The sequence below is a fragment of the Pseudonaja textilis genome, chromosome 5 (genome assembly GCF_049901715.1).
Source record: "Pseudonaja textilis isolate UNSWEBS1 chromosome 5, rPseTex1.2, whole genome shotgun sequence".
NCBI lineage: Eukaryota > Metazoa > Chordata > Lepidosauria > Squamata > Elapidae > Pseudonaja > Pseudonaja textilis.
In genome coordinates this window covers 21,599,224-21,620,809 of record NC_141994.1, presented here as the reverse complement: position 1 = coordinate 21,620,809, position 21,586 = coordinate 21,599,224, and the positions used below count along the sequence as shown (strand labels likewise).

Sequence of the window (21,586 nt, the reverse complement as noted above, 5' to 3'; positions counted from 1 at the left end):
GTGGGGATGCTATGATGGTCATAAGTGTGAGGATCGGTTATAAGCTACTTTTTCAGTGTTGTTGTAACTTCAAAGAGCATTATACGAATGGTTGTAGGTTGAGAGATACTTGTAGACTTCAAGTACATCAGATAGTTGAGGGCAGAATACATAGGATACAATAGCAATAGCACATAACTTGTATACCGCTTCACAGTGCTTTCCAGCCCTCTCTAAGCAAGTCTCTCTAAGCATATTGTCCTCAACAATCTGGGTCCTCATTTTACTGACCTCAGAAGGATGGAAGGCTGAGTCAACCCTGAGCAAGTCAGGATCAAACTGCCAAACTGCTGGCAGCTGGAAGTCAGAAGAAGTAGCCTGCAGTGCTGCATTCTAACTCCTGAGCCACCATGGCTCTTAATAGACATGTAGACAATAGCAATAGCTATTGCAATAGCTGTAAAGCTATACTGCTTTACAATGCTTTACAGCCCACTCTAAGCAGTTTACAGAACCAGCCTCTTGCCCCCAACAATCTGGGTCCTCATTTTACCAACCTCGGAAGGATGGAAAGCTGAGTCAACCTTGAGCTGGTGAGAATCAAACTGTTGGCAGTTGGCAGAATTAGCCTGCAATACTGCATTCCAACCACTGAGCCCACATGACACTCTTATACCAAAGAGCTTGCTTAGAAAAGACTTATCAAATACATATCTGACTGAAATGTAACAGGAAAAGAGGAGCAAGCATGATCCCACCACCAGGAAATCAAGTCAAGTCCTACCAACCTTCTCAAACAACCACAGATCTCCTCTCTGATGAAGCCATCCAGTCAAGGAGGATATTTGTAGCTCAGGGTTGAAATGATAAGTCCTTAGTGCTGCCTGAGCTTGGTAGTTTCCTTGCAGATGTTTCATTTCCCAAACTAGGTAACATCATCAGTGCTGGTCTGATGATGTTACCTAGTATGAGTAATGAAACATCTGCAAGAAAATCACCAACCTCAGAGAGCACCCAAGAAGCCAACTAGCCTGCATTTCCTGCCTTGAACTGTCCAAGGTGCTGATGATCTCTTCAGCAACTATAAGGCCCTGAACAGGTAAGAGTTCCTGCCTGGGGAAGGTAGGTGTAAAGGTTTGGCAAAATCAAGTAGGGGAGGCAGGAACCTCGGTTGTGTGAGCAATTTTCAGTATTAGATCACATGCATTTCTTTTTAATGAAGATGCTAATGTGATACGACTACAGGTATACATCAAGAAGTTTCAGGCTGCCTCCAAAAGTGTCAACATACACCATGGATTTTTAAACACATTATAATTGTCAATTGATTAAGTATTTATAAATTTTCTTACCTGTATCCTGTATCTTCATATCTATTCTGCTTTCCCCACCTTTCCCCGCATCTCATTCCAATTCAAATCCTCCATCCTTCTAGTCCAGAGGTGGGGAATTATGGCCTCTTTTACGACATGTGGACTTCAACTCTCAGAATTCCCATGGCTGGCTCAGGAATTCTGGGAGTTGAAGTCCACACACCTTAAAGTTCTCAAGATTGACAAACACTGGTTTAAAGACTTCCCAGAAGAAACAAGTCCATCGTTGCACCAATTACAGGTGATCCTTGAGTTTAGTAACTGCTCAAAGTTAACAATGACCCCGAAAAAAGGGACTAATGACTGACCCTTACACTTAACTACCCTTGCAACATTCCCACAATCAAACTTCAGATACTCGGCAAACAGGCCGGAGTGTTTTTATAACATGTGCTACATCCCGGGGTCATTTGTGATGTCCCAGCCAGCTTTCAACAAGCAAAGTCAATGGAGGAAGCTGGATTTGCTTAAAGACTCATTGAACAATTGCAGAGATTCTTTTCATAAGCATAGCAAAAACAAAAAACAAAAAATTCCAGGCGTGACTCACTTAGTAACGGCCTTGCTTAGCAATGGAAATTCTGCCCCCGGTTATGGTAGCAAGTTGAGGACTACCTGTAGCCATTACCATCCTGTCCCATCAATGGGTCATTCTAGAGACATAGCTTGTTCTGACCCAGCTCCCAAAAATGACAAACTCACTGTAGTTAAACAAATATTCCCTTTATTAGGAGCACCAGCAGCACCGACAAAAAGTCTCTCTCTCTCTCTCTCTCTCTCTCTCTGACACACACACACACACACACACACACACACACACACACACACAGCAGGCTAACAAATCTGTCCAGCAGGGAGATGAATAGTTGTCTGCCACATCCATTCATCTCCACTCCCTGCCTTTTATTTCCAGAGGTAGAGTGGGGCTTCGCTAGCAGCGGTAGCTATTCCATCCCAAAGACTGGCTCATAGATTTCCACTGCTCTCCTCTCCTCTCCTCTGCCTTCTGCACATCCACATGTCAGGCACTGGACCCAGCTGTTCCTCCTCTTCCTCATCAGCCACCTCCAGACCTGGGGGCTGTTGACTGTCCCTGTGAGGGCTGATAGACGGCCCAGGCACCCTCTCTCTCTCTCTCTCCCTCCCTCCCTCCCTCCCCTCCCTCCCCCCACCTCTATCTCCCAGCTCCATTCCCTCTTCCCCCTTGGAGTTCCCAGGCTGCTGCAGGGGCTGGCGGCCAACAGGCCACAACACAGCTGTTTAAAACTACCTTTGCTCACCTTTTGGATTAGAAGGTTGGGTTTTTCACCAGATTTCAGTATAACTGGGAGAGCACTTGATCGTCCTTTCCTAATTTTTTCAGACTTGGCAGTAATCTTCTTTCTGGAGAAAAACCACAGTAGAGAAGGAAACGTAATTGGATTACAAACATTGAAGAAAATCTTATTTTTCAAAATACAGTGTTAGGGTATTATTTCCTTTGGCTGTAGCAGATGAGATGTCTTGTCATGTTAAAAAAAAAATTTAACGCATCAAGGAGCAACATTAAAACATCATTTATAAAATAAAATTGAATGAGGGCTTGGGTACTGTGAGATGTGCTCTCCACAGAAACACATTAAAAATAATTTGAAGAATCTCTGAAAAGCCACAGACATGCTGAGTCTCAGACTGGCTTTTGATGGTGAACCTATAGCATGTGTGCCACAAGTGGCATGCAGAGCCATTTGTGCTGGCACGCGAGGCGCATGCAAACTTACTTCACTGCGCATGCGCATGCCTCACAGGTGATTTTTTTCAGTTGGTTTGAGGCCTTTTTGGCCTCCCAGAGGCTTGGAAAAAGCCTCTGCAAGGCTTTTCAGGAAAAATTATAGGCCCATTTTGTCACTTCCTGTAATACCGGAAGTGACAAAACGGGCCTATAATTCATCCTGAAAAGCTTACAGAGGCTTTTCCCAAGCTTCTGGGAGGCCAAAAAAGGCTTCAAACCAGCCGAAAAATCACCTGTGAGGCACAGTGCAGGTAAGGGGGTGGAGGGAGGGGGGGATTGCGCATGCATGCTTGGGGGCGTGGGGTGGGGGGCACACATTGCATTCTGGGTGATGGCGTGCTAGTGCATGCGCACTGGTGTGTGTGCAATTTTTGGCACAGGAGCCCAAAAAGGTTAGCCACCATTAGACTATGACATCCCAGGTGATCCCAAGATTCTGCTGCGAAGATCAAGAATTCCAGAATGCGTCTGAAGTTCTGAAGAGGCTGGACTTTCTAGCAGGACGACAGGTAGAGTGCTTCGTAGCGGGATGATATAAAAGCGTTCTGACCCGTCGTGTGAATTGCTGTGAGCTGCCTTGAATTTTGCATAATTTTGAAAAGGCTGGCAATAAATCAAATAAATGAATACTAAGCTTTACCACTGTTTTTTTGGGGTCATAGCTCAGGTCTGCCCACTTGCATTCCAATACATGGGTGCACTGATGACGTTACCTAGTTTGGGTCATGAAACGCCTGCAAGAAAACGAGCAAGCTCAGAGAACATCCAGGATGCCTCAACATGGGTCAGGCAAAAATAGAACAAAGAGAAATGATCCCATCGAATTATTCGGAAATGTGATTTCTCCCAAGGCCGCCTGATTGTGTTTCCTTTTAGAACACAGAACAAGGGGGGTTGGAAGGGAGCTTGGAGGTCTTCTAGTCCAGCCCCTTGCTGAAGCAGGAGAGTCTATACCAGTGGTGGGATTCAAATTTTTTTTACCACCAGTTCTATGGGCGTGGCTTGGTGGGCGTGGCAGGGGAAGGATACTGTAAAATCTCTAGGCAGAGGTGATATTTGCTGGTTCTCCAAACTACTCAAAATTTCTGTTACCGGTTCTCCAGAACTGGTCAGAACCTGCTGAATACCACCTCTGGTCTATACCATTGCAGACAAATGGCTGTCCAGTCCAACCTCCAGTTGATGGAGCACCTACAAAACCTGCTTTAAAGAATAGAATAGAATAGAATAGAATAGAATAGAAATAGAAATAGAATAGAAAATAGAATAGAAAATAGAAATAGAATAGAATAGAAAATAGTAATAGAATAGAAATAGAATAGAATAGAATAGAAATAGAATAGAATAGAAAATAGAAAGAATCGAAAGTAGAAATAGAATAAAAAATAAAAATAGAATAGAATAGAATCAAAAATAGAAATAGAATCAGAAATAGAATAGAATAGAATAGAAATGGAATAGAATAGAAAATAGAAATAGAATAGAAAACAGAAAACAGAAAATAGAAAAAGAATAGAACAGAACAGAACAGAACAGAACAGAACAGAATAGAATTCTTTATTGGCCAAGTGTGATTGGAATTTGTGGATGAATTCGTGAAATGGATTGTCTTTGGTGCGTATGCTCTCAATGTACATAAAGAAAAATAAATAAAATACATTCTAATTAAAAATAAAATAAAATACATTATAGTTACCATTTCTGCAACCCCAACAAACAATTGGCTCATAAACAATTTGCATGCTACTATTTCTCTGTCTTTCAAACATACCATTACCAAGGCAGGCAGCACCCAGTCTATCCACTATCGACCTGTGCCTTGGTTTTCTGAAAAGCATTTTTCAACTCACTTCTTTTCCATTCCGTCCTGTTATTTCAGTCCATTTCTCCAAACTATGTTTGAATGCTACTCCTGCCCTGTAAGGAGTTTGAATTCTACTCCTGCCTTATAAGGAAACCAACTGTCCTACTCCTAAACCTCGCCAGCTGTGGGATGCATCTCATAAGAAAACAAACAAACAATGAAAGCAAACCTCCAATGGTAAGCTCTTAGCAATAGCAATAGTACTTAGACTTATATACTGCTTTACAATGCTTTAACAGCCCTCTCTAAGAGATTTACTGAGTCAGTCAGAGGTGGTCTTCAGCAGGTTCTGACCAGTTCTGGAGAACCATCTATTCTCTGCCTCCCATTGAGTTGCAGCTGATCAGCTGGGTCTCCTTTGGTTGCCCTGCACAGGAGAACGGAGCTGCAAAGCAGGTTAGTGGGGTGGGGAGGGAATGGGGATTTTGCAGTAACCTTCCTCCGCCATGCCCACCAAGCCACACCCACAGAACCGGTAGTAAAATATTTTGAATCCCACCACTGGAGTCAACTTATTGCCCCCAACAATTTGGGTCCTTATTTTACCCACCTCGGAAGGATGGAAGGCTGAGCCAACCTTGACCCTGGTGAAATTCGAACTGCCAAATTGCAGGCAGCCAGCAGGCAGCAGAAGTAGCCCTGCAGTAGTGCATTCTAACCACTGCGCCACCAAGGCTTAATCGCCCTTGAAGAGGGCTACAACCCACCACACGGCCAACCACTGTGAACTTATTGCTCAGGTAAAGTGGGGGGAAAGGTCCCCTCGGTTATTCGTGGACTGTAGTTGAAATCTACAGAGTTGGAAGACAGTCCACCCACCTGGGCAGGACTGGCTGAGAAGGGATGAACTGCGGCACCAACGAGTTCCTCATATTTTCTGAGCATTCTTCCATGGACCTCAGGACCGAGAGTAAAGTCTTCCATGAGATCTCAACGGGATCACCAACTTCCACAGGGGGAGCCCCAGAAGGATTAGGGCAAGCCACGGCACTCGGCTCCTGATAGTCCCCGGTTTCCAACTTGTGCTCCACAGCGGATCTCTGGATCTTTTGCTCGGGGGCTGGCAATTTCTTTTTGGGGGGCTTTCCCATGGGCTCGGGTATTCACAGAGGCATCCGGCTCCACCAGAAGCAGACGTAGCTCAGCTACCACAGACACCAATCAAAACGGTGGCCTCCCATTGCAGCCTTTCCCGGTTGTGAAACTGCCCCCACCCCCCTAATATTGGCTGCATTCTGAGATAACAATGGGAGACAATGGGAGGTGGCCAATGGAGTTTTGTAGATGGCAGGGTCTGTGATGTAACCCTCCAGGGTAGGATAGGAATGCCTGGTTGCGGACGATGCAGCTGCCTTAAAAGGCTGTGTTGTCACACAGCCTCGAAAGCCAGAGGTTGGTATTCAGAAGTTTCTGACCAGTTCTGGAGAACCGGTAAGTGGAAATTTTGAGTCATTCGGAGAACCGGCAAACACCACCTCTGACTGGCCCCGCCCCCATCTATTTTCTGCCTCCCATTGAGTCCCAGCTGATTGGCTGGGTCTTCTTTGGTTGCCCTGCACAGGAGAACGGAGCTGGAAAGCAGGTTAGTGGGGTGGGGAGGGAATGAGGATTTTGCAGTATCCTTTCCCCTGGAGTGGGGAAGGAATGGAGATTTTATAGTATCCTTCCCCTGCCATGCCCACCAAGCCACGCCCACCAAGCCAAACCATGCCCACCAAACCATGCCCACAGAACCAGTAGTAAAATTTTTTTGAATCCCACCATTGCTTGAAGGGCCCTGCTGAGCTCTTTTCCATCTGCTATTCGGAAGAGCCACGTTTTCTAAATTTCAAGATCACGTGAAGTGTTAATGCCACTTTATAATGCCTTGGGAAGGCCACGCTTGGAATACTGCATCCAATTTTGGTCGCCACGATGTAAAAAAAGATGTTGAGACTCTAGAAAGAATGCTGAGAAGAGCAAGTAAGATGATTAGGGGACTGGAAGCTAAAACATATAAATAACAGTTGCTGGAATTGGGTATGTCTAGTTTAATGAAAATAATGACATGGGGTGACATGAAAGCAATGTTCCAATATCTCTGGGGCTGCCCCAAAGAAGAGGGAGTCAATCTATTCTCCAAAGCACCTGAAGGCAGGACAAGAAGCAATGGGTGGAAACTAATCACAGAGAGAAGCAATTTAGAACTAAGGATAAATTTCCTGATAATTAGAACAATTAATCAGTGGAACAATTTGCCTCCAGAGGTTGTGAATGCTCCAACACTGGAAGTTTTAAAGAAGACATTGAATAAGCATTTGTCTGAAGTGATGTAGGGTTTCCTGCCTGAGCATGGGGTTGGACTAGAAGACCTCCAAGGTCCCAATTCTGTTATTCTATTTTCTTTCTTGCCTAAGCTGTAGGCCTTTCCCAGAGGGATCCAGCCCCCGTAATGGACAAAGGGACAAAGCTGCAGTGTGATTCAGTGCGATAGTATCAAGATCATGTAAAGTTTTAGCACCATTTTATGTTGCAGGAGTAAGGCCACTACTCTGTCTGGTTTCGGTCAACACGATATAAAAAAAGATGACGAGTCTGGAAAGAGGGCAGAGAAGAGCAACCAAGTTAATTAGGACTCTTGGAAGATAAACCTCACGATGAAGGCTGCAAGAACTGGGAATGTCTTGTCTAATGAAGAGAAGGACTAGGATGAAAAGATAGCCAATATTTGAGGGGCTGTCACAGAGAAGAGAGGGTTGACCTATTCACCAAAGCAAGACAAGAAGTAACAGGTGGAAACTTATTAAGGAGAAATCCAACCAAGAATGAAGGCGAAATTTCATGGCAATGAGAAGAATTAACACGGGGTTGATCAACAGCTTGCCTCCAGAAATTGTGGGCACTGCAAACACTGGAGGATTTTAAGAAGAGACTCGATAGCCACTTTTCTGAAATGGTATAGGGTCTCCTGCTTGAGCAGGGGCTGGACTAGAAGACCTCCAAAGTCCCTTCCTTCTCTGTTATTCTGTATTCTTTACACCTGACCGGGAATCTCTTTTCTAGCTTAGCAGCTTGTCTAGCCAGGCAAATCTGTCGACTAAGCTGATGGAAAGAATTATATTTAGACAGCATGTCCTGTCTGAAGAATTCTTCCTATGTTTGCTCCCTTTAAAAGAAATAAAAATCACCTGATCAGATAGGCCAGGGTTATGGAAGCCGAGGGGAGGAGGAGGGAGGTGGAGCAAAGGTGATTTGTCTAGCACTCCTTTCTTTAAATATGTGGATTGAAAGAATTGGAGAAGCTTTGTTCTCTAAGCGAACATATGATCTCACAATAGAAAAGAGAGAGAGAATTCTCTGAATGAAGGCTACCTTTCTGGGATGCAGAGCACCGAACAACCACTAGATGGCAGCAAAGAGAGAAAGTATCAGGGTTTGGTGCCATCTGCTGGCAATCTGGATGCTGCAGCCTTCCTTGAACTTGGAGGAAAGGAATAATTTATTCTAAGGGCTGTAGGGCTTTTGAAGGAAAAGGTTGCGAGGACTCAGCTAATGGAGTCGGCAGGATCTTTGCAAATGATCTTGCCTATCTGACATGCCCTTTTCTGGTGCAGGAAGACATCCTGGCAGAAATAAATGTGGTCATCTACACCAAAAAAAATCTTACCATCCCACAACACCACCACCATATTGGGGGTTTTTGTTTGCTATTGAAAATGAATCAGACAGAATGAATTGCAGTTTTGGTCTGGTGGAAGGAAAGAAGGGAAGCGCTTGTGAAGCTAGACTTTTATTATTGTGGTTTGTCACACAGTCAGCCAGGTGTTCAAACTGGGCTTGGCATTTTTAACTTCCTGTTGAGTCCTTCCAAAGGACCTAGGATAAGCAGATTTTGGATGGTCTTAAAAAACACCATCTCAAGATGTAAGCTGTTCTGAGGAAAGCTGCCTTTTGCAATTGACTGCTGGTGAATTTGTCAATGCCGAATGATGTTCAAATGGTGTTCCGGAGGCTTCTGGAGGTGCCTGTTACAATTGTTACTAACTTTTTATCAAATTTATTTGCCATCCCTTTCACGGTTCAAAGCAACTCTGAGAGGCCCATAGGTGTACCAGTAGTAGAGCTTAAATTTGATTTTTCACTTTCTCCGACTTGGGGAATCAGTGTTGTGGTTAGCCAGCAGCAGGTGCGGAGGGCTGAGGAGAGCGAGGACTCAGATGAGGGGCCAGGACCATTAGGGAGTGGACTGCTGCCTTCAGAGATTGCGGGGGCTGGCAGCAGCAATGAGGAGGTTCCTGAGGAGCCTGTGCCAAGTGAGTGTGCGCGCAGGATTCCTTGTAGGAGAGAGCACTTACAAAAGCACGGGCAACTCAGGAGTAAGGTTGCAAGGTAATGGCCCCTCCTTCAAGAAGATAAAAGCCAGCTGTGAAACTAACCTTCTTTGCAGAAGGCAAAGACATTTTGAAACTCCAGCCTCGTGGACATTCCAGTATCCTAAGTTTGTATTTGAAGATTCTTGTTTTGCAAATTATTTCTTGTCTGTTATCTTTTGGCAAGTCTCGCACAGTTTGGCAAGGCTTGTACTTATCACAGCTAATTATTTTGTAAAAGCATTACAAGGTTTCTGTTCTTTTTGAATTGTGTTTGATTTGTCAGAAAAGGGTGCGGGTCAGAACAATCGGTCCTGGGCCAGGCCAGCCCTCAGAAGAAGGAAAAACAAAGGCAGAGGGAGAACCTCACTGCAGAAATGTTGTGTCAGAGAAGAAAAAGTGGCAGGGCTATCCATGAAAAATCGCTGGAATTCCCACAGCAGGGACTTTACTTCAGAAGTCAGGGCATCCCTAAGAAGGAAGTTCTTTTATTCAGGAGTTTGCCTTTAAGCAGGGACTATTTTCCCACACACACTATTTGTTTATTTTTTAACTAGGTTTCTAGTCCTCTTTGATACAGGGAGGTTGAGAAGTAGATGCCTGAGTGGTGAGCCAGGCAGAGAATGAGGGTCTGAGCCAAAACCTCTAAGGTGCTTCCATGGTAGGGGTGGGGGGTGTTGTGGTTTGCCAGCCTGTGGACGGCTGAGGTCTCAGAAAGTGAGGACTCAGATGAGGGGCCTGCGTGTGATGCAGGGATGGGGCCGGGACCATCAGGGAGTGGAGCGCTGCCTTTGGAGATTGTGGAGGCTGGCAGCAGTGATGAAGAGGTCCCTGAGGAGCCTGTGCCCAGTCCGCGCAGGGCTACCCGAAGGAAAGAGCAGCTGCAGCAGCACGGGCAACTCAGGAGTAAAGCTGCAAAGTAATAGCCCCTCCCTTAAGAGATAAAAGCTAGCTGAGAAACCGGAGTTCTTTGCAGGAAGCAAAGTTTTTGCACTCAAGTCTTGTGAACATTCGGACTCTCTTAGTTTGTGTTTGGAAACTCTTTGTGTTTGAAATATTTCTTGGCAACTTTATCTCGTGTTCTTGGCAGCCTTGCACAACCTTGTTCTTATCAGAGACAATTAGTTTGAAACAGCCTTTTAACCGTGAAGGAACGGAATTCATAAAGAATCATTAAAAGGTTTTGCTGTTACCTCCCTTTCGTGTGTTTCCTTGGAACAAGGTTTGGGTCAGAACAGGAGTTGGGGGCTGTGATCCTGGTCCAGCGTCTTCACTATGTCAACATCACATACAGCACATGCCATAATAAGAAACTAAACATACTGTCTCTCATGAAGACTTACTACCTCTAACCTTTCTTTGCCCACGCAGACTATTTGCCAAAGATTTTTTTCTTCAGTTAAGTTCTGAACTGAAATCCAATTTGTAAAGATTACAGTACAGCAGAGCACTGTCTCCATCTTGTGGTCTGTTGGGACACGTGTATTTTTTGCAAATTGGGTTTTATAGTATACTAGCTCAATACCCATCCTTCGCTACGAAACTATGTGATCGGTCTTAGTTTTGGGGGAGGAAAATAATGGGGGGGGGATTTGGCCTCTGCTGACCAGCATCCTTTGGTATTCATCTGGCTAGCGTCCTGTCAGTGTGTGAGAGTTGAGGGCTGTTTGGCAATTGAAACAGTATTTGCTGTGTGAGCAAGGAGGAGACAGCAAAGAGCCTGGGCACGGCTTAGCTCAACTGTTCTGTACTAAGGCTGCTTGGTGCTCTGAAACTGAAACTGACACTCCTCTCCTCTGCTTGTGTTTTGCATTTGGAACAGATTTCTTTTCAGGTGGGGAGGGACAGTAGAACTCCTTAGCATCAGAGCGTAATAATAATAATAATAATATGATAGGAAATACTAATGCTGATGGTCATTTTGAGAAATTCTTTCTTAGTGAGCACCTAGAAATATATATGTATTTCTATCTGTCATCTATCATCTCTGTCATCCATCCATTTCTTTTTCCCGTCACATAACCTTTCCCCATTTTTGAATCCCTCCCCATCCCAATGTTTATTTTTCTCTCTCTTTGTAACTTATAGTACAGTTGACTGTAAACACAAATAGAAACCACCTAGCACAAGCAGCTTATTTTTTCTAAAAACAAATTTATTTCATTGTCTAAAGTCACAATATTTGATCACTACAGTATCTCATTCAAAGAGCAAGTAATGCTTGCAAGGACTAAAATCTGAACACGCATTTGATTGGTCAGGAAAACAACAGTTGTAAACTGATGGCAATGACTGTGTTTTCTATTAGAAGTAAAATCAAGGAGGGAGCAACTAGCTAACTCCTGACATGCTGTCTTCACAGTGGTTTTAAAACACATTCCCAACCATGGCAACCTTAACATGTGTGGAGTTAGAACTCCCAGAATTCCCCAAGGTTTGGCTGGGGAACTCTGGGAGTTGGAGTCCACACTTCTTAAAAGTTGCCAAGGTTGAGAAATTCGACAGTCTGAACCACTGTTGCTGGTTAGGCAATCCTCAAAAGCCAGAATTGGCCAAAACTGGGATAAAACTAGACTGAATGGGTTGCGTTGTTGGCCAACTCATTGAGGGAAAGAAGATGGAACCCAGGGCGTTATCACTTCGATATGTTGAGGGACAATATTGCTGGGTATTTTAAGGGACAATAGTCCCATTTCACAGGACTCATTTTTAAAAGGCAAAGCTTTTTTTTTTTCCAAATTGGGATGCCTTTATATTTTTTAAAAAACGGGTTTCTCCTCTTCCACTTCAATCTGCAGCCTTCTCGTGTCAGCCTAAGACCTTCTTAGGTACCAGCACAAGGTGGGTGCAAAGGTTTCACTCTGGCGAGTCTGGAGAGGCCAAGCCGGAGGCTGTGAACTGGTGATCTAACAGGAGTTCTCCCCATCAGGCTGGTTTTGCTTCCAGATGCACCTGAAACAAATGCAAAAAAACAAACAAACAACCCCACAAAACACTACAGGTAATCCTCAACTTAAAACAGTTCATTTAGTAACCATTTAAAGTTACAACAGTACTGAATAACAAAATGACTGCAGTGATTCACTTAACAACTGTGGCAAGAAATGTCATAATATGGGGCGAAACTCACTCAACAAAGGTCTCGCTTACCAACGGAAATGTTGGAGTCAACTGTGGTAGTACGTCGAGGACTAACTGTACATCACAACAGATTCTGGGGTACTTTCATAGACACACACACACACTTGCTGCCATACTTTACAGGTAGTCCTTGACTCACAACTGAAATTGAGTCTGTAATTAGGGTCACAAATCATGCGGGTCATTAAGTGGAGCCATCACGTGACCTCACCCTGTTGTTTTGTAGCCGCTGTTAATCAAACGTGAGAATCAAAAAGCACACACCACAGTGGTCAAGCAAACACCACTGTTGTCTGTTGTGGATGCCTTTTTTTTGCCAGAAACCACAAGGAAACACCAGTTCCTAGCAAAAAAAACACAACAACCCCAACAATATGGGCCAGTTTGGTCCAGTGGCTAAGGCACCAGGCTAGAAAGTGGGAAATGGTGAGTTCTAATCCTGACTTAGCCATAAAAGCCAGCTGGGTGACTTTGAGCCAGGCTCTCTTTCTCTCTCAGCCCAGTCCACCTCCCAGGGTGGTGGTTGTGGAGAAAAAAAGAGGAGGAAAGTGTGTTGGATATGTTCACCATGTTATTTGTAAAAATAATAAAAGTGAGACACAAACAAACAAAAATAAATAAGCTCATTTTCAGGATTAATTCCTCAAAGCCCACAGAGTTTACCTATTTTTTCTCCCCCAAATACCCCAAGTTCCCAGAGCTTCCCGATTCAAAGGTAGAGGGGACACGGCCAACAGCCTTGGTTTCCAGCTGTGCTACATCGTCTGCAATGAGAAATGCCTCATCGCTATGTCCCTGAGATGTTTTCTTTCTGAACCCAAACGCCCGGGCAGACAAGAGACAGGGTCATCCTGAACCAGTGGGAACATACCTGGGGGTGTCCAGCTGGGCTTCTTGGGCACCGAAGGGCTTGAGGTCTTCAAAGGCTTCCCAACTGATTCTGAAGAACCTAATTCAATTTCTAAAAGTGGCTGAGAGTTTTCCTGATCTAATTGTGAGATTGAAAGATGAAAAAGATGAAATTTGATAAACATACGGATGGTTACCAAATAACTCTCACCTTTAAGAAATTTAAAAAATAATTTAAAAAACAAAAAGTAATGCAGATTAATTGCATGCAACATTTCCCCAGAACAGAAGAAGCTTCTTGGATGAGAAGCAAAACATTTTCAAAGAAAATAACAACAAAGCCCAATTGCCTTCTGGAAAAAAAAAAACCCACCTTGGGATTTGCCCAGGTTGCACTTCTGTTTGTTATATTGACAATAAGGAACTGAGAAGAGATTATTTTAATACACAGCTTCATTGTAACACACTAAATATTTTAATGCTACACTTGTTTTATTCTGTTTGCAACGAAATCCTTTTCTAGAATATAGTTCTATTCACTGTGCCAGCTTAAAAATTTTCGGAGGAAGATATTGTGTGCGTCCGTATGAAATTACTGGGTTTAAAAATGTGGTGAAATAAAAGGGTCACATGCATAGTTACAATCAAGCTTCTAGGTATAAAATGCAACTTAAAAAAGGGAGAAAACCCCAAGGAGCAAACTTCGGGCACAATATTAGGGAAAGAATGCTGCATGCTACCCTCAGGTCAATCTTACTGGCACATAGATTTTCATCGTTGTCCGTCTCTGGTGTGCATAACACAGTTTCTTGTTTGAAATCCTCTACGGCTGCCTTAGTTTCAGCACGATCATCTAGAATTGAAAACAAACGGTGAAGACGATGCTTCAGAATAAAAGAGAGAGTCAAAGGCTACGTCCTCCGACAAAGAAGACTCGGTGGCTTCTATTGAGCTTTCCTTGCCCTCGTTCTAAACAGAGAACCCTACACCCCCTGCAACAACAAGGGCTCAAAGGGTCTAACCCACCTTCCATTCACTGAGAAATCACTACCACTCGGACAGTAAACCAAACTGGACATGTTTTCGCTAAACAACATTGAGAATTTAGATGAAGGAAATAAACCATCATGCTCATGGGCCCAGAGACTAGAGCTATGATGGCGAACATATGGCTCGCGTGCCACAGGTGGCACGTAGAGCCATTTGTGTGGGCACGCAAGCCCCAGCCAAACTTATCTGCACTGCGCATACACGGGCCTCCCAGCTGATTTTCAGCCCGTTTGAGGCCGCTTTTGCCCTCCTGGAGGCTCGAGGGAAATACCGGAAGTGCCAAAACGGGCCTGTTTGTCAGCCTCCTGAGTCTGCAAAGGCTTCCCTCACGGCTCCAGAAGGGCGAAAACGGCATCAAACGGGCCAAAAATCAGCTGGGAGACGCACGCATGTGCAGTGCAGGTAAGGGGACAGGGCGGGGGTGTTGCGCGCGCATGTGCAGGGAGGGGATGCGCATTGCATTTCAGCACAACACAACAGAAAGTTTTGCCATCACTAGATTAGAGTTGTGGGCCACTCAAAATGAATTTATCTCATATAAAAGTTATTGTCAATGTGGAAAGAAGATAATGAAGAATGCTGGATGTCTTAGGCACTTGCAAATAAGAGGTATTTGCACATACATATATTCATTTCCATAATATACCACAGCTGCTTGCAAGTAAACCATGACTTCTCACTCAGGCTTATTATCATCAGGATTTTTTTCCTGGGGTCATGTGATCCCCTTTTGAGACTTTCAGAAAATGGGGAAGCCAGATTCCCTTAACAACTGTGTAACTAATTTAACTGCAGTGATTCACTTAACAACTGTAGCAAGAAAAGTCATACAATGGGACAAAACTCATTTGATCATCTCACTTAGCAACAGAAATTTTGGGTTCAACTGGGGTCATAAGTTGAGGATTACCTGTAAAGTATCAGATTTGAGTTCCTGGCACCTTCACTTCAAGGGATGCTGCCCCTGACTGGCAGAAGTAGCAATCCTGAAACGTGCTACTTTCTGTATAACTTGACTATTCTATTAGCTCAAAGTAAGGCAAGAAATAAACTATTTCAAGAAATAACATATTGCTACTCCAAAAGATGTAAATAAAAATGGTATTTTTATCTCGAGAGTTTAAGAATCACCTTTTTTCTGAACTTTATCTTTGTTTCCCAAATATTCATTCAAAGATAGAGCTAAGGTAACTTCCAAGTCTCTCTGGAAAAGTTTCTCACCAAGGGGAACTCTAAAACAAAAAACAAGGCAGAATTTTTTTATTTCTTTTTACAGTTGGACAAAGGACATTCCAATGTTCAGCCATTGCCCATCCCAAAATTCTACAGATATTGGAAACAAATGATGTCATTCAAGTTCAGTCACAACAACAGAATAGCTTTTGCTAAACCAGCTGGCCCAATAAAGTAAACAGCACATCTTCGCTATTCTTTGATAACATAATGAGCGATCTTGTAGAGTAGCTGGTAATAAAGGGATTACTGCTACAATTAGAATTTTGCAGTATTTTTCACACTTTTGAAGGGAAGACAACATCACAATTTCTTATGATTTAGAAACCACATTTCGACTGATGGATCCTAATGCTGCAATTCCTTTTCAACAGCTGTTTGCAATCAACTCCATCAAATATCATAAATAATGTAGATATAAATACACACATACACACACACCTACCTCTCCCCCCTCTATCTATACCTACCTATATCTATCTATCTATATTCATTTACATATATATATATATATACATATATAATGCACATATGTATATTCACACATATTTTCACACATATTTTCACATATATACACACACACACATATTTTCATATACAATACATACATATAATCACACACTATAAATTCACACACACACATTCATATACAATACACACACATACATATGTATATTACCAATAGCACTTGGTTGTATATCGCTTTATATTCATACATATTCATGTATGCGTGTGTGTGTGTTCATATACAATATACAAATATAATATGCACACAATATACGTATATTCATACACATATTCACATACAATATACACATATATGTATATACACCCACATACACACACACACATATATATACACATATATGTATATTCAATACTTATATACAATACTCACATATCTATATATACATATATATGTATATATCAAACCTATATCTATATATATATGAACATACATATATGTAAACACACACACACACACACACATATATGCATCTATCTATACCTAGATGAACACACTTAACAGACACACACACATATAAAATCATATACAATATAGAAACCTCTCCCTAAACTTCACACAGCCTTCTTCACATTCTCTCTCTGCCTCACCTCTTCCCGGCGGGGCGAGCCTTCTTCGGCGGCGCGGCGAAGTCCTCGTCTGCGGGCGGGGAGAGAGGTGGGGGGGCTCGTCAGGCCGTCGCCGAGACCCCCGCCCTCCCCCCACCGCTCCCCTCCTTCCTCGCTCCCCGACTCACCCCCGTCGCTCTCCTGGAACAGGTCTGCAGGGGCCGCCCTCCCGCTCCGGCCGCTCCTGTCGGGGAAGCGCAGCGGTCACAGGGGAGGCCTCGGCCGCCCGCTTCCCTTCCTTTCCCGATCCCACCTGCCCCACCATTCCCCCACCCCCCACCCCAGGTTTCCCCGGAGCCCACCTTCGCGCCATAGCCACCGCCGGCGGAAACGGAAGTGGGGGAACGGACCTCCGCGGGGACTTCCGGCTATGGAAAGTGGCGGGAGACTCCACCGGGCGCCGTTTCTGGTTACGTCACTCCCCTCGGCCCCGCCCCTTTTCCCTCTTGTTTTTTCTGGCTCCAGAATCTCCTGGGGGAAACCTTCACATCTTAATTCTAATTCTATGCTTTATTCATTAAACATGGAGAATAATAACAATAACAATAAATAGAATTAGATGTGGTTTATTATTGTTATTATTAAATAATGTTATTAATTGATTAATTATAAATAATATTAATTAATTATATAAATATATAAATATTATATAATTAATTACAAATAATAATATTAATAAATAATAAAATAAATAATAAATAATAATAATTATTATTATTAAGGGGCATGCATAAGTGCACCATCGTGCCTATTATCCCTGTCCTATTGTCCCCATTTGTACCTATTTCCTGTATTCTTACTCATGTTTATACTTATACCTATTATCTTGTGCGATTGACAAATCCAATACATAAAGAAAAATAAATAAATTATTATTACCAATTCAGGTTGGGGAAGGGTTTTTTTGAGGCGGGTGGTGGCTCTTTCACTCCAAGGTCTATGTGAACCTTGGTTTTTAAAAGATGGGACTTCCGAGTTCATACTCCATTTTCAGGAATTGGGTGCGTCTAACAGTAGTGAAAAGAAGGACTAGAGGTGACATGACAGCTGTCTTCTAGTTTTGGTCGCCGTATTATTAAGAATATATTGAGACACTGGAAAAATGCAGAAAAGATCAATAAAGATGATTAGGGAACTAGAGGCTAAAACATGAAAAACAGTTGCAGTATGATCAGTCTGGAGAAAAGGAATAAGGGGACATGATAGCACTGTTCCAATATCTAAGGGGCTGTCACAAAGAAGAGGGGAGTCAAGCTAAAATAGAATTTTTTGTTGGCCAAGTGTGATTGGACACACAAGGAATTTGTCTGGGTGCAAATGCTCTTAGTGTACATTCGTCAAGAATCATAAGGTACGACACTTAATGATAGTCATAATGTACAAATAAGCAATCAAATCATACTAGGAAACAGTCAATATAGATTGTAAGGATACAAGTGACAAAGTTACAGTCATACAGTCACAAGTGGGAGGGGATGGGTGATAAGGAGTGATGAGAAGATTAATAGTATAAGTAGTGCAGACTTTGTAAATAGTTGGACACTGTTGAGGGAATTATTTGTTTAGCAGAGTGATGGCATTAGGGAAAAATCTGTCCTTGTGTCTAGTTGTTCTGATGTGCAGGGCTCTATAGCGTCATTTTGAGGGAAGAAATTGAAACAGTTTATGTCCGGGATGTGAGAGATCTGTAGATATTTTCACAGCTCTCTTTTTGACTCATGCAGTATACAGGTCCTCGATGGAAGGCAAGTTGGTAGTAATTGTGGCAGGTTGGTAGTAATTGTTACTAGCTAGTAACAATTACTAGTGTCCAAAGCATCATAAGGCAGGACAAGAAATGATGGATGGAAACTTGAAATCTAGTTTAGGAAAACTGGAGATGCCACAAATTCTCTCTCAGAGTTCTGAGATCAACAGTAAGGAGTTTGATTCATGAGGATCTTCTGCCTCTTCTTTTTAGAGAAGAGAGTGCAACTCCAACTGTCTGCAAATTGTTGTTCATCAATTATCTCAGGGTTTTCATGATGCTCCAGAGAGAGGAAACATCTGGAGGTGGGCCAGCTGGAATCCTGCCCACTTCCCTTCATCTTGCAGAGATTTATAGGGCTGATGTAGTTTGGCTCCTACATATCAAACATTTTTTGAGCATTCTCATATTTGAGGTACAGGGACCCAGAAGGCAGAACAAGCTGCATATAGTAATTAGCAAACAAGACCACACCTGGAATACTGCATCCAGTTTAGGTCACCAGATTGTAAATAAAAGATGTTGAGACTCTGGAAAGAGGGCTGAGAAGAGCAACAAAGATTATTAAGAGCTTGGAAACTAAAACATATGATGATCAGTTGTAGGAATTGAGTATGGCTAGTCTAGTGAAAAGAAGGACTAGGGGTGACATGATAGCAGTGTTCCAGTATTTGAGGGCTGCCACAAAGAAGAGGGAGTCAAGCTATTCTCCAAAGCACCTGAAGGCAGGACAAGAAACAATGGATGGAAACTAATCAAGGAGAGAAGCAACCTAGAACTAAGGAAAAATTTCCTGTCAGAACAATCAATCAATCAATGGAATGACTTGACTTCAGAAGGTGTAGGTATTCCATCACCGGTGGGTTTAAAGAAGAGACCAGACATCCACTTGTTTCAAATGGTATAGGGTCTCCTACTTGAGCAGGGGGTTGGATTAGAAGACCTCAAAGGTCCCTTCCAGCTTTGTTATACTGTTCTGCTATATCCTAATCAGCAATGGGAGTTCTCCATTCCTGCTTCCCTCAAGTCTTTTTCTCTGGACTAAAATGGACAATCTCCCTCCTTGCAAAGAGGTTAGTGCTTCTTTATTTAAATGGTTGGGGCCAAAAAAAAAAAGGCCTTCAGGGTATTTCTGACCCTAACCCTAACCCTTCACTGGTTCAGCCTCATGTCCACCTGTATCCACTTGAGAGGCCATTTGAGCCAAGAGTGTCTAGCATTCTCTTCACAGCCAGCACCATGACGTTAGAAGTGGCTGGAATGTGGTTTAAGCCCATTAAATTGTTCTTAGATATCATTCCATTCTCTCCTCTGTATAATTCAATGGGCAAGAAACAAAACTTTCTCTCAACATTCTTATGTAAGTCAACTTAAGGGGGGGAAAAATCCATTTCCTGTTATGATACCTCTGTCAATATTTTAAAATGTAAATGTTCCAAAAGATTATATATATATTTTCCTCCCCGGATTACCTCTGGAGGTTTATGTTCTGTCTGCTGTCATTTGTCAAAGAGGGTTATTTTTATTTATGACGTAGCCAAGAATATCCCGCAAACTCGGTTGTCCAGGTGCTGCATCCTCTTACGTCCAGAAAGTCCTTTTATGGCATTGGCTGTTGATCTCCCTGATTGCAAAATGTCTTGTTCTTCAACCATCAGGATCTTCCTTTTTTTGAGGGAGAAAGAGAGTGTGTTTCCTTTTGGCTACTCGCAGATTGAAACACCCACTTAACATGTGAGCCAGAGGACATGTAGGCAGGTAAATTATAATGGAAATCCCACATTTCTTCCGCTGAGTCTGGAAGAAGAAAAAAAAATACTACGTCTGTATTGGGCTGTCTAGCTTTCTTCGGTCTGATTCATACGATGTCCAAACCTCAGGGTAAAAGTAAATAGACACTGAGGATTTGCATCACGAGAAAATTGCTTTTAAATGTTTCCAGCTTACAAGATGTTTTGCGGTTTGATCTTTCATACCGATTCACTGCTACTAATTCGCTTAATCCACAGAAGGGAGAGATTTTAATGGTTGCTAAACTTGTTTGTCCTGCCGTAGCCAAACAATAAATCGCCCTGGTTAAACATGGGTAGAAGAGACAGAACAGAGCAGAGTAACAGAGTTTGAAGGGAACTTGTAGGTCATCTAGCCCATCTTTATATCAAATGCAAAGAGAGGAAGGGTCAAGCTGTTTTCCAAAGCACCAGACAAGGAATAATGGATGGAAATGATCAGGGAGAGATTCAACCTGGGAATAAGGAGAAATTCCCCGACTGTTAGAACAATTAAGCAATTGGAATGATTTGCCTTCAGAAGTTCTGTGTGCTCCATTTCTGGAGGTTTTTAAAATGAGACTGGACAACCATTTGTCTCAAATGGGATAAAGAACATAACAGAGTTGGAAGGGACCTTGTAGGACATCTAATCCAATCCCCTTCCCAAGCAGGAGACCCTATACCATTTCTGACATATGGCAGTCCAGTCTTTTCTTGAAAGTTTCCAGTGATGAAACTCCCACAACTCCCAAAGGCAACTTCTGTTCCATGTGTTGATTGTTCTCACTGTCAGAAAATTTCTCCTTATTTCTAGGTTGAATCTCTTCCTTGTTCAGTTTCCATCCATTATTCCTTGTCTGGCCTCCCGGTGCTTTGGAAAATAAGTTGACCCCCTCCTCTCTTTATATTCCATATATTCCAAATATACTCCCAATGTGAAATAAACATTTTGTGAATTTTATATCTACTTTTTTCATCCAGTTGCATAAAATGAGAATTGGGAGAGCTGGAAAATAAATTATTTTCAACAGACGGGATGAGCTTCTGCAGAAGTTGTACCCCAAAAGCCTTCCCTTGAAATCTTAACATTCTGGGTCAGTCAGACTCCAATGTCTTGGTGCTAAGGCTAATGACATGCATCTTCCACCACTGATCGGGAATGTGTCTATCTGAAAATAAAATGGCTGAATTAATATGTACTAGCTTCTGTATAGTAAATGTCTATGGAGAGAATAGGAAGGTAGTTTAATCTCAATTCTCACCTTAGAATTTGACAGCCCTGATTCCTTTCTTGAATTTGTGACTTAGAGATGTATTTTCTTAG

At 42.8% G+C, this 21,586-nt stretch overlaps 2 protein-coding genes across 2 annotated transcripts in view; both read right to left on the bottom strand.

The window, feature by feature from the left end:
• The window catches only part of DYRK4 (dual specificity tyrosine phosphorylation regulated kinase 4), a 47,501-nt gene extending 41,423 nt beyond the window's left edge, over positions 1-6,078 (bottom strand). The window contains exons 1-2 of the mRNA XM_087935514.1: positions 5,807-6,078; positions 2,633-2,735 (exon numbers count right to left, since the gene is read on the bottom strand). Of these exons, the coding sequence (XP_087791640.1) occupies positions 2,633-2,735; positions 5,807-6,078 (375 nt within the window). The remainder of the gene's footprint in view (positions 1-2,632; positions 2,736-5,806) is intronic.
• A 5,392-nt stretch (positions 6,079-11,470) lies between these two features.
• On the bottom strand, positions 11,471-17,137 carry RAD51AP1 (RAD51 associated protein 1). The gene is made up of 7 exons (XM_026701815.2): positions 17,046-17,137; positions 16,872-16,927; positions 16,726-16,774; positions 15,508-15,608; positions 14,084-14,179; positions 13,349-13,465; positions 11,471-12,288 (listed from the first exon to the last, which is right to left on the bottom strand). Exons 1-7 carry the CDS (start codon positions 17,054-17,056, stop codon positions 12,161-12,163), a joined length of 558 nt encoding a protein of 185 aa, XP_026557600.1. The 5' UTR covers positions 17,057-17,137; the 3' UTR covers positions 11,471-12,160.
• Positions 17,138-21,586: the final 4,449 nt, after the last annotated feature.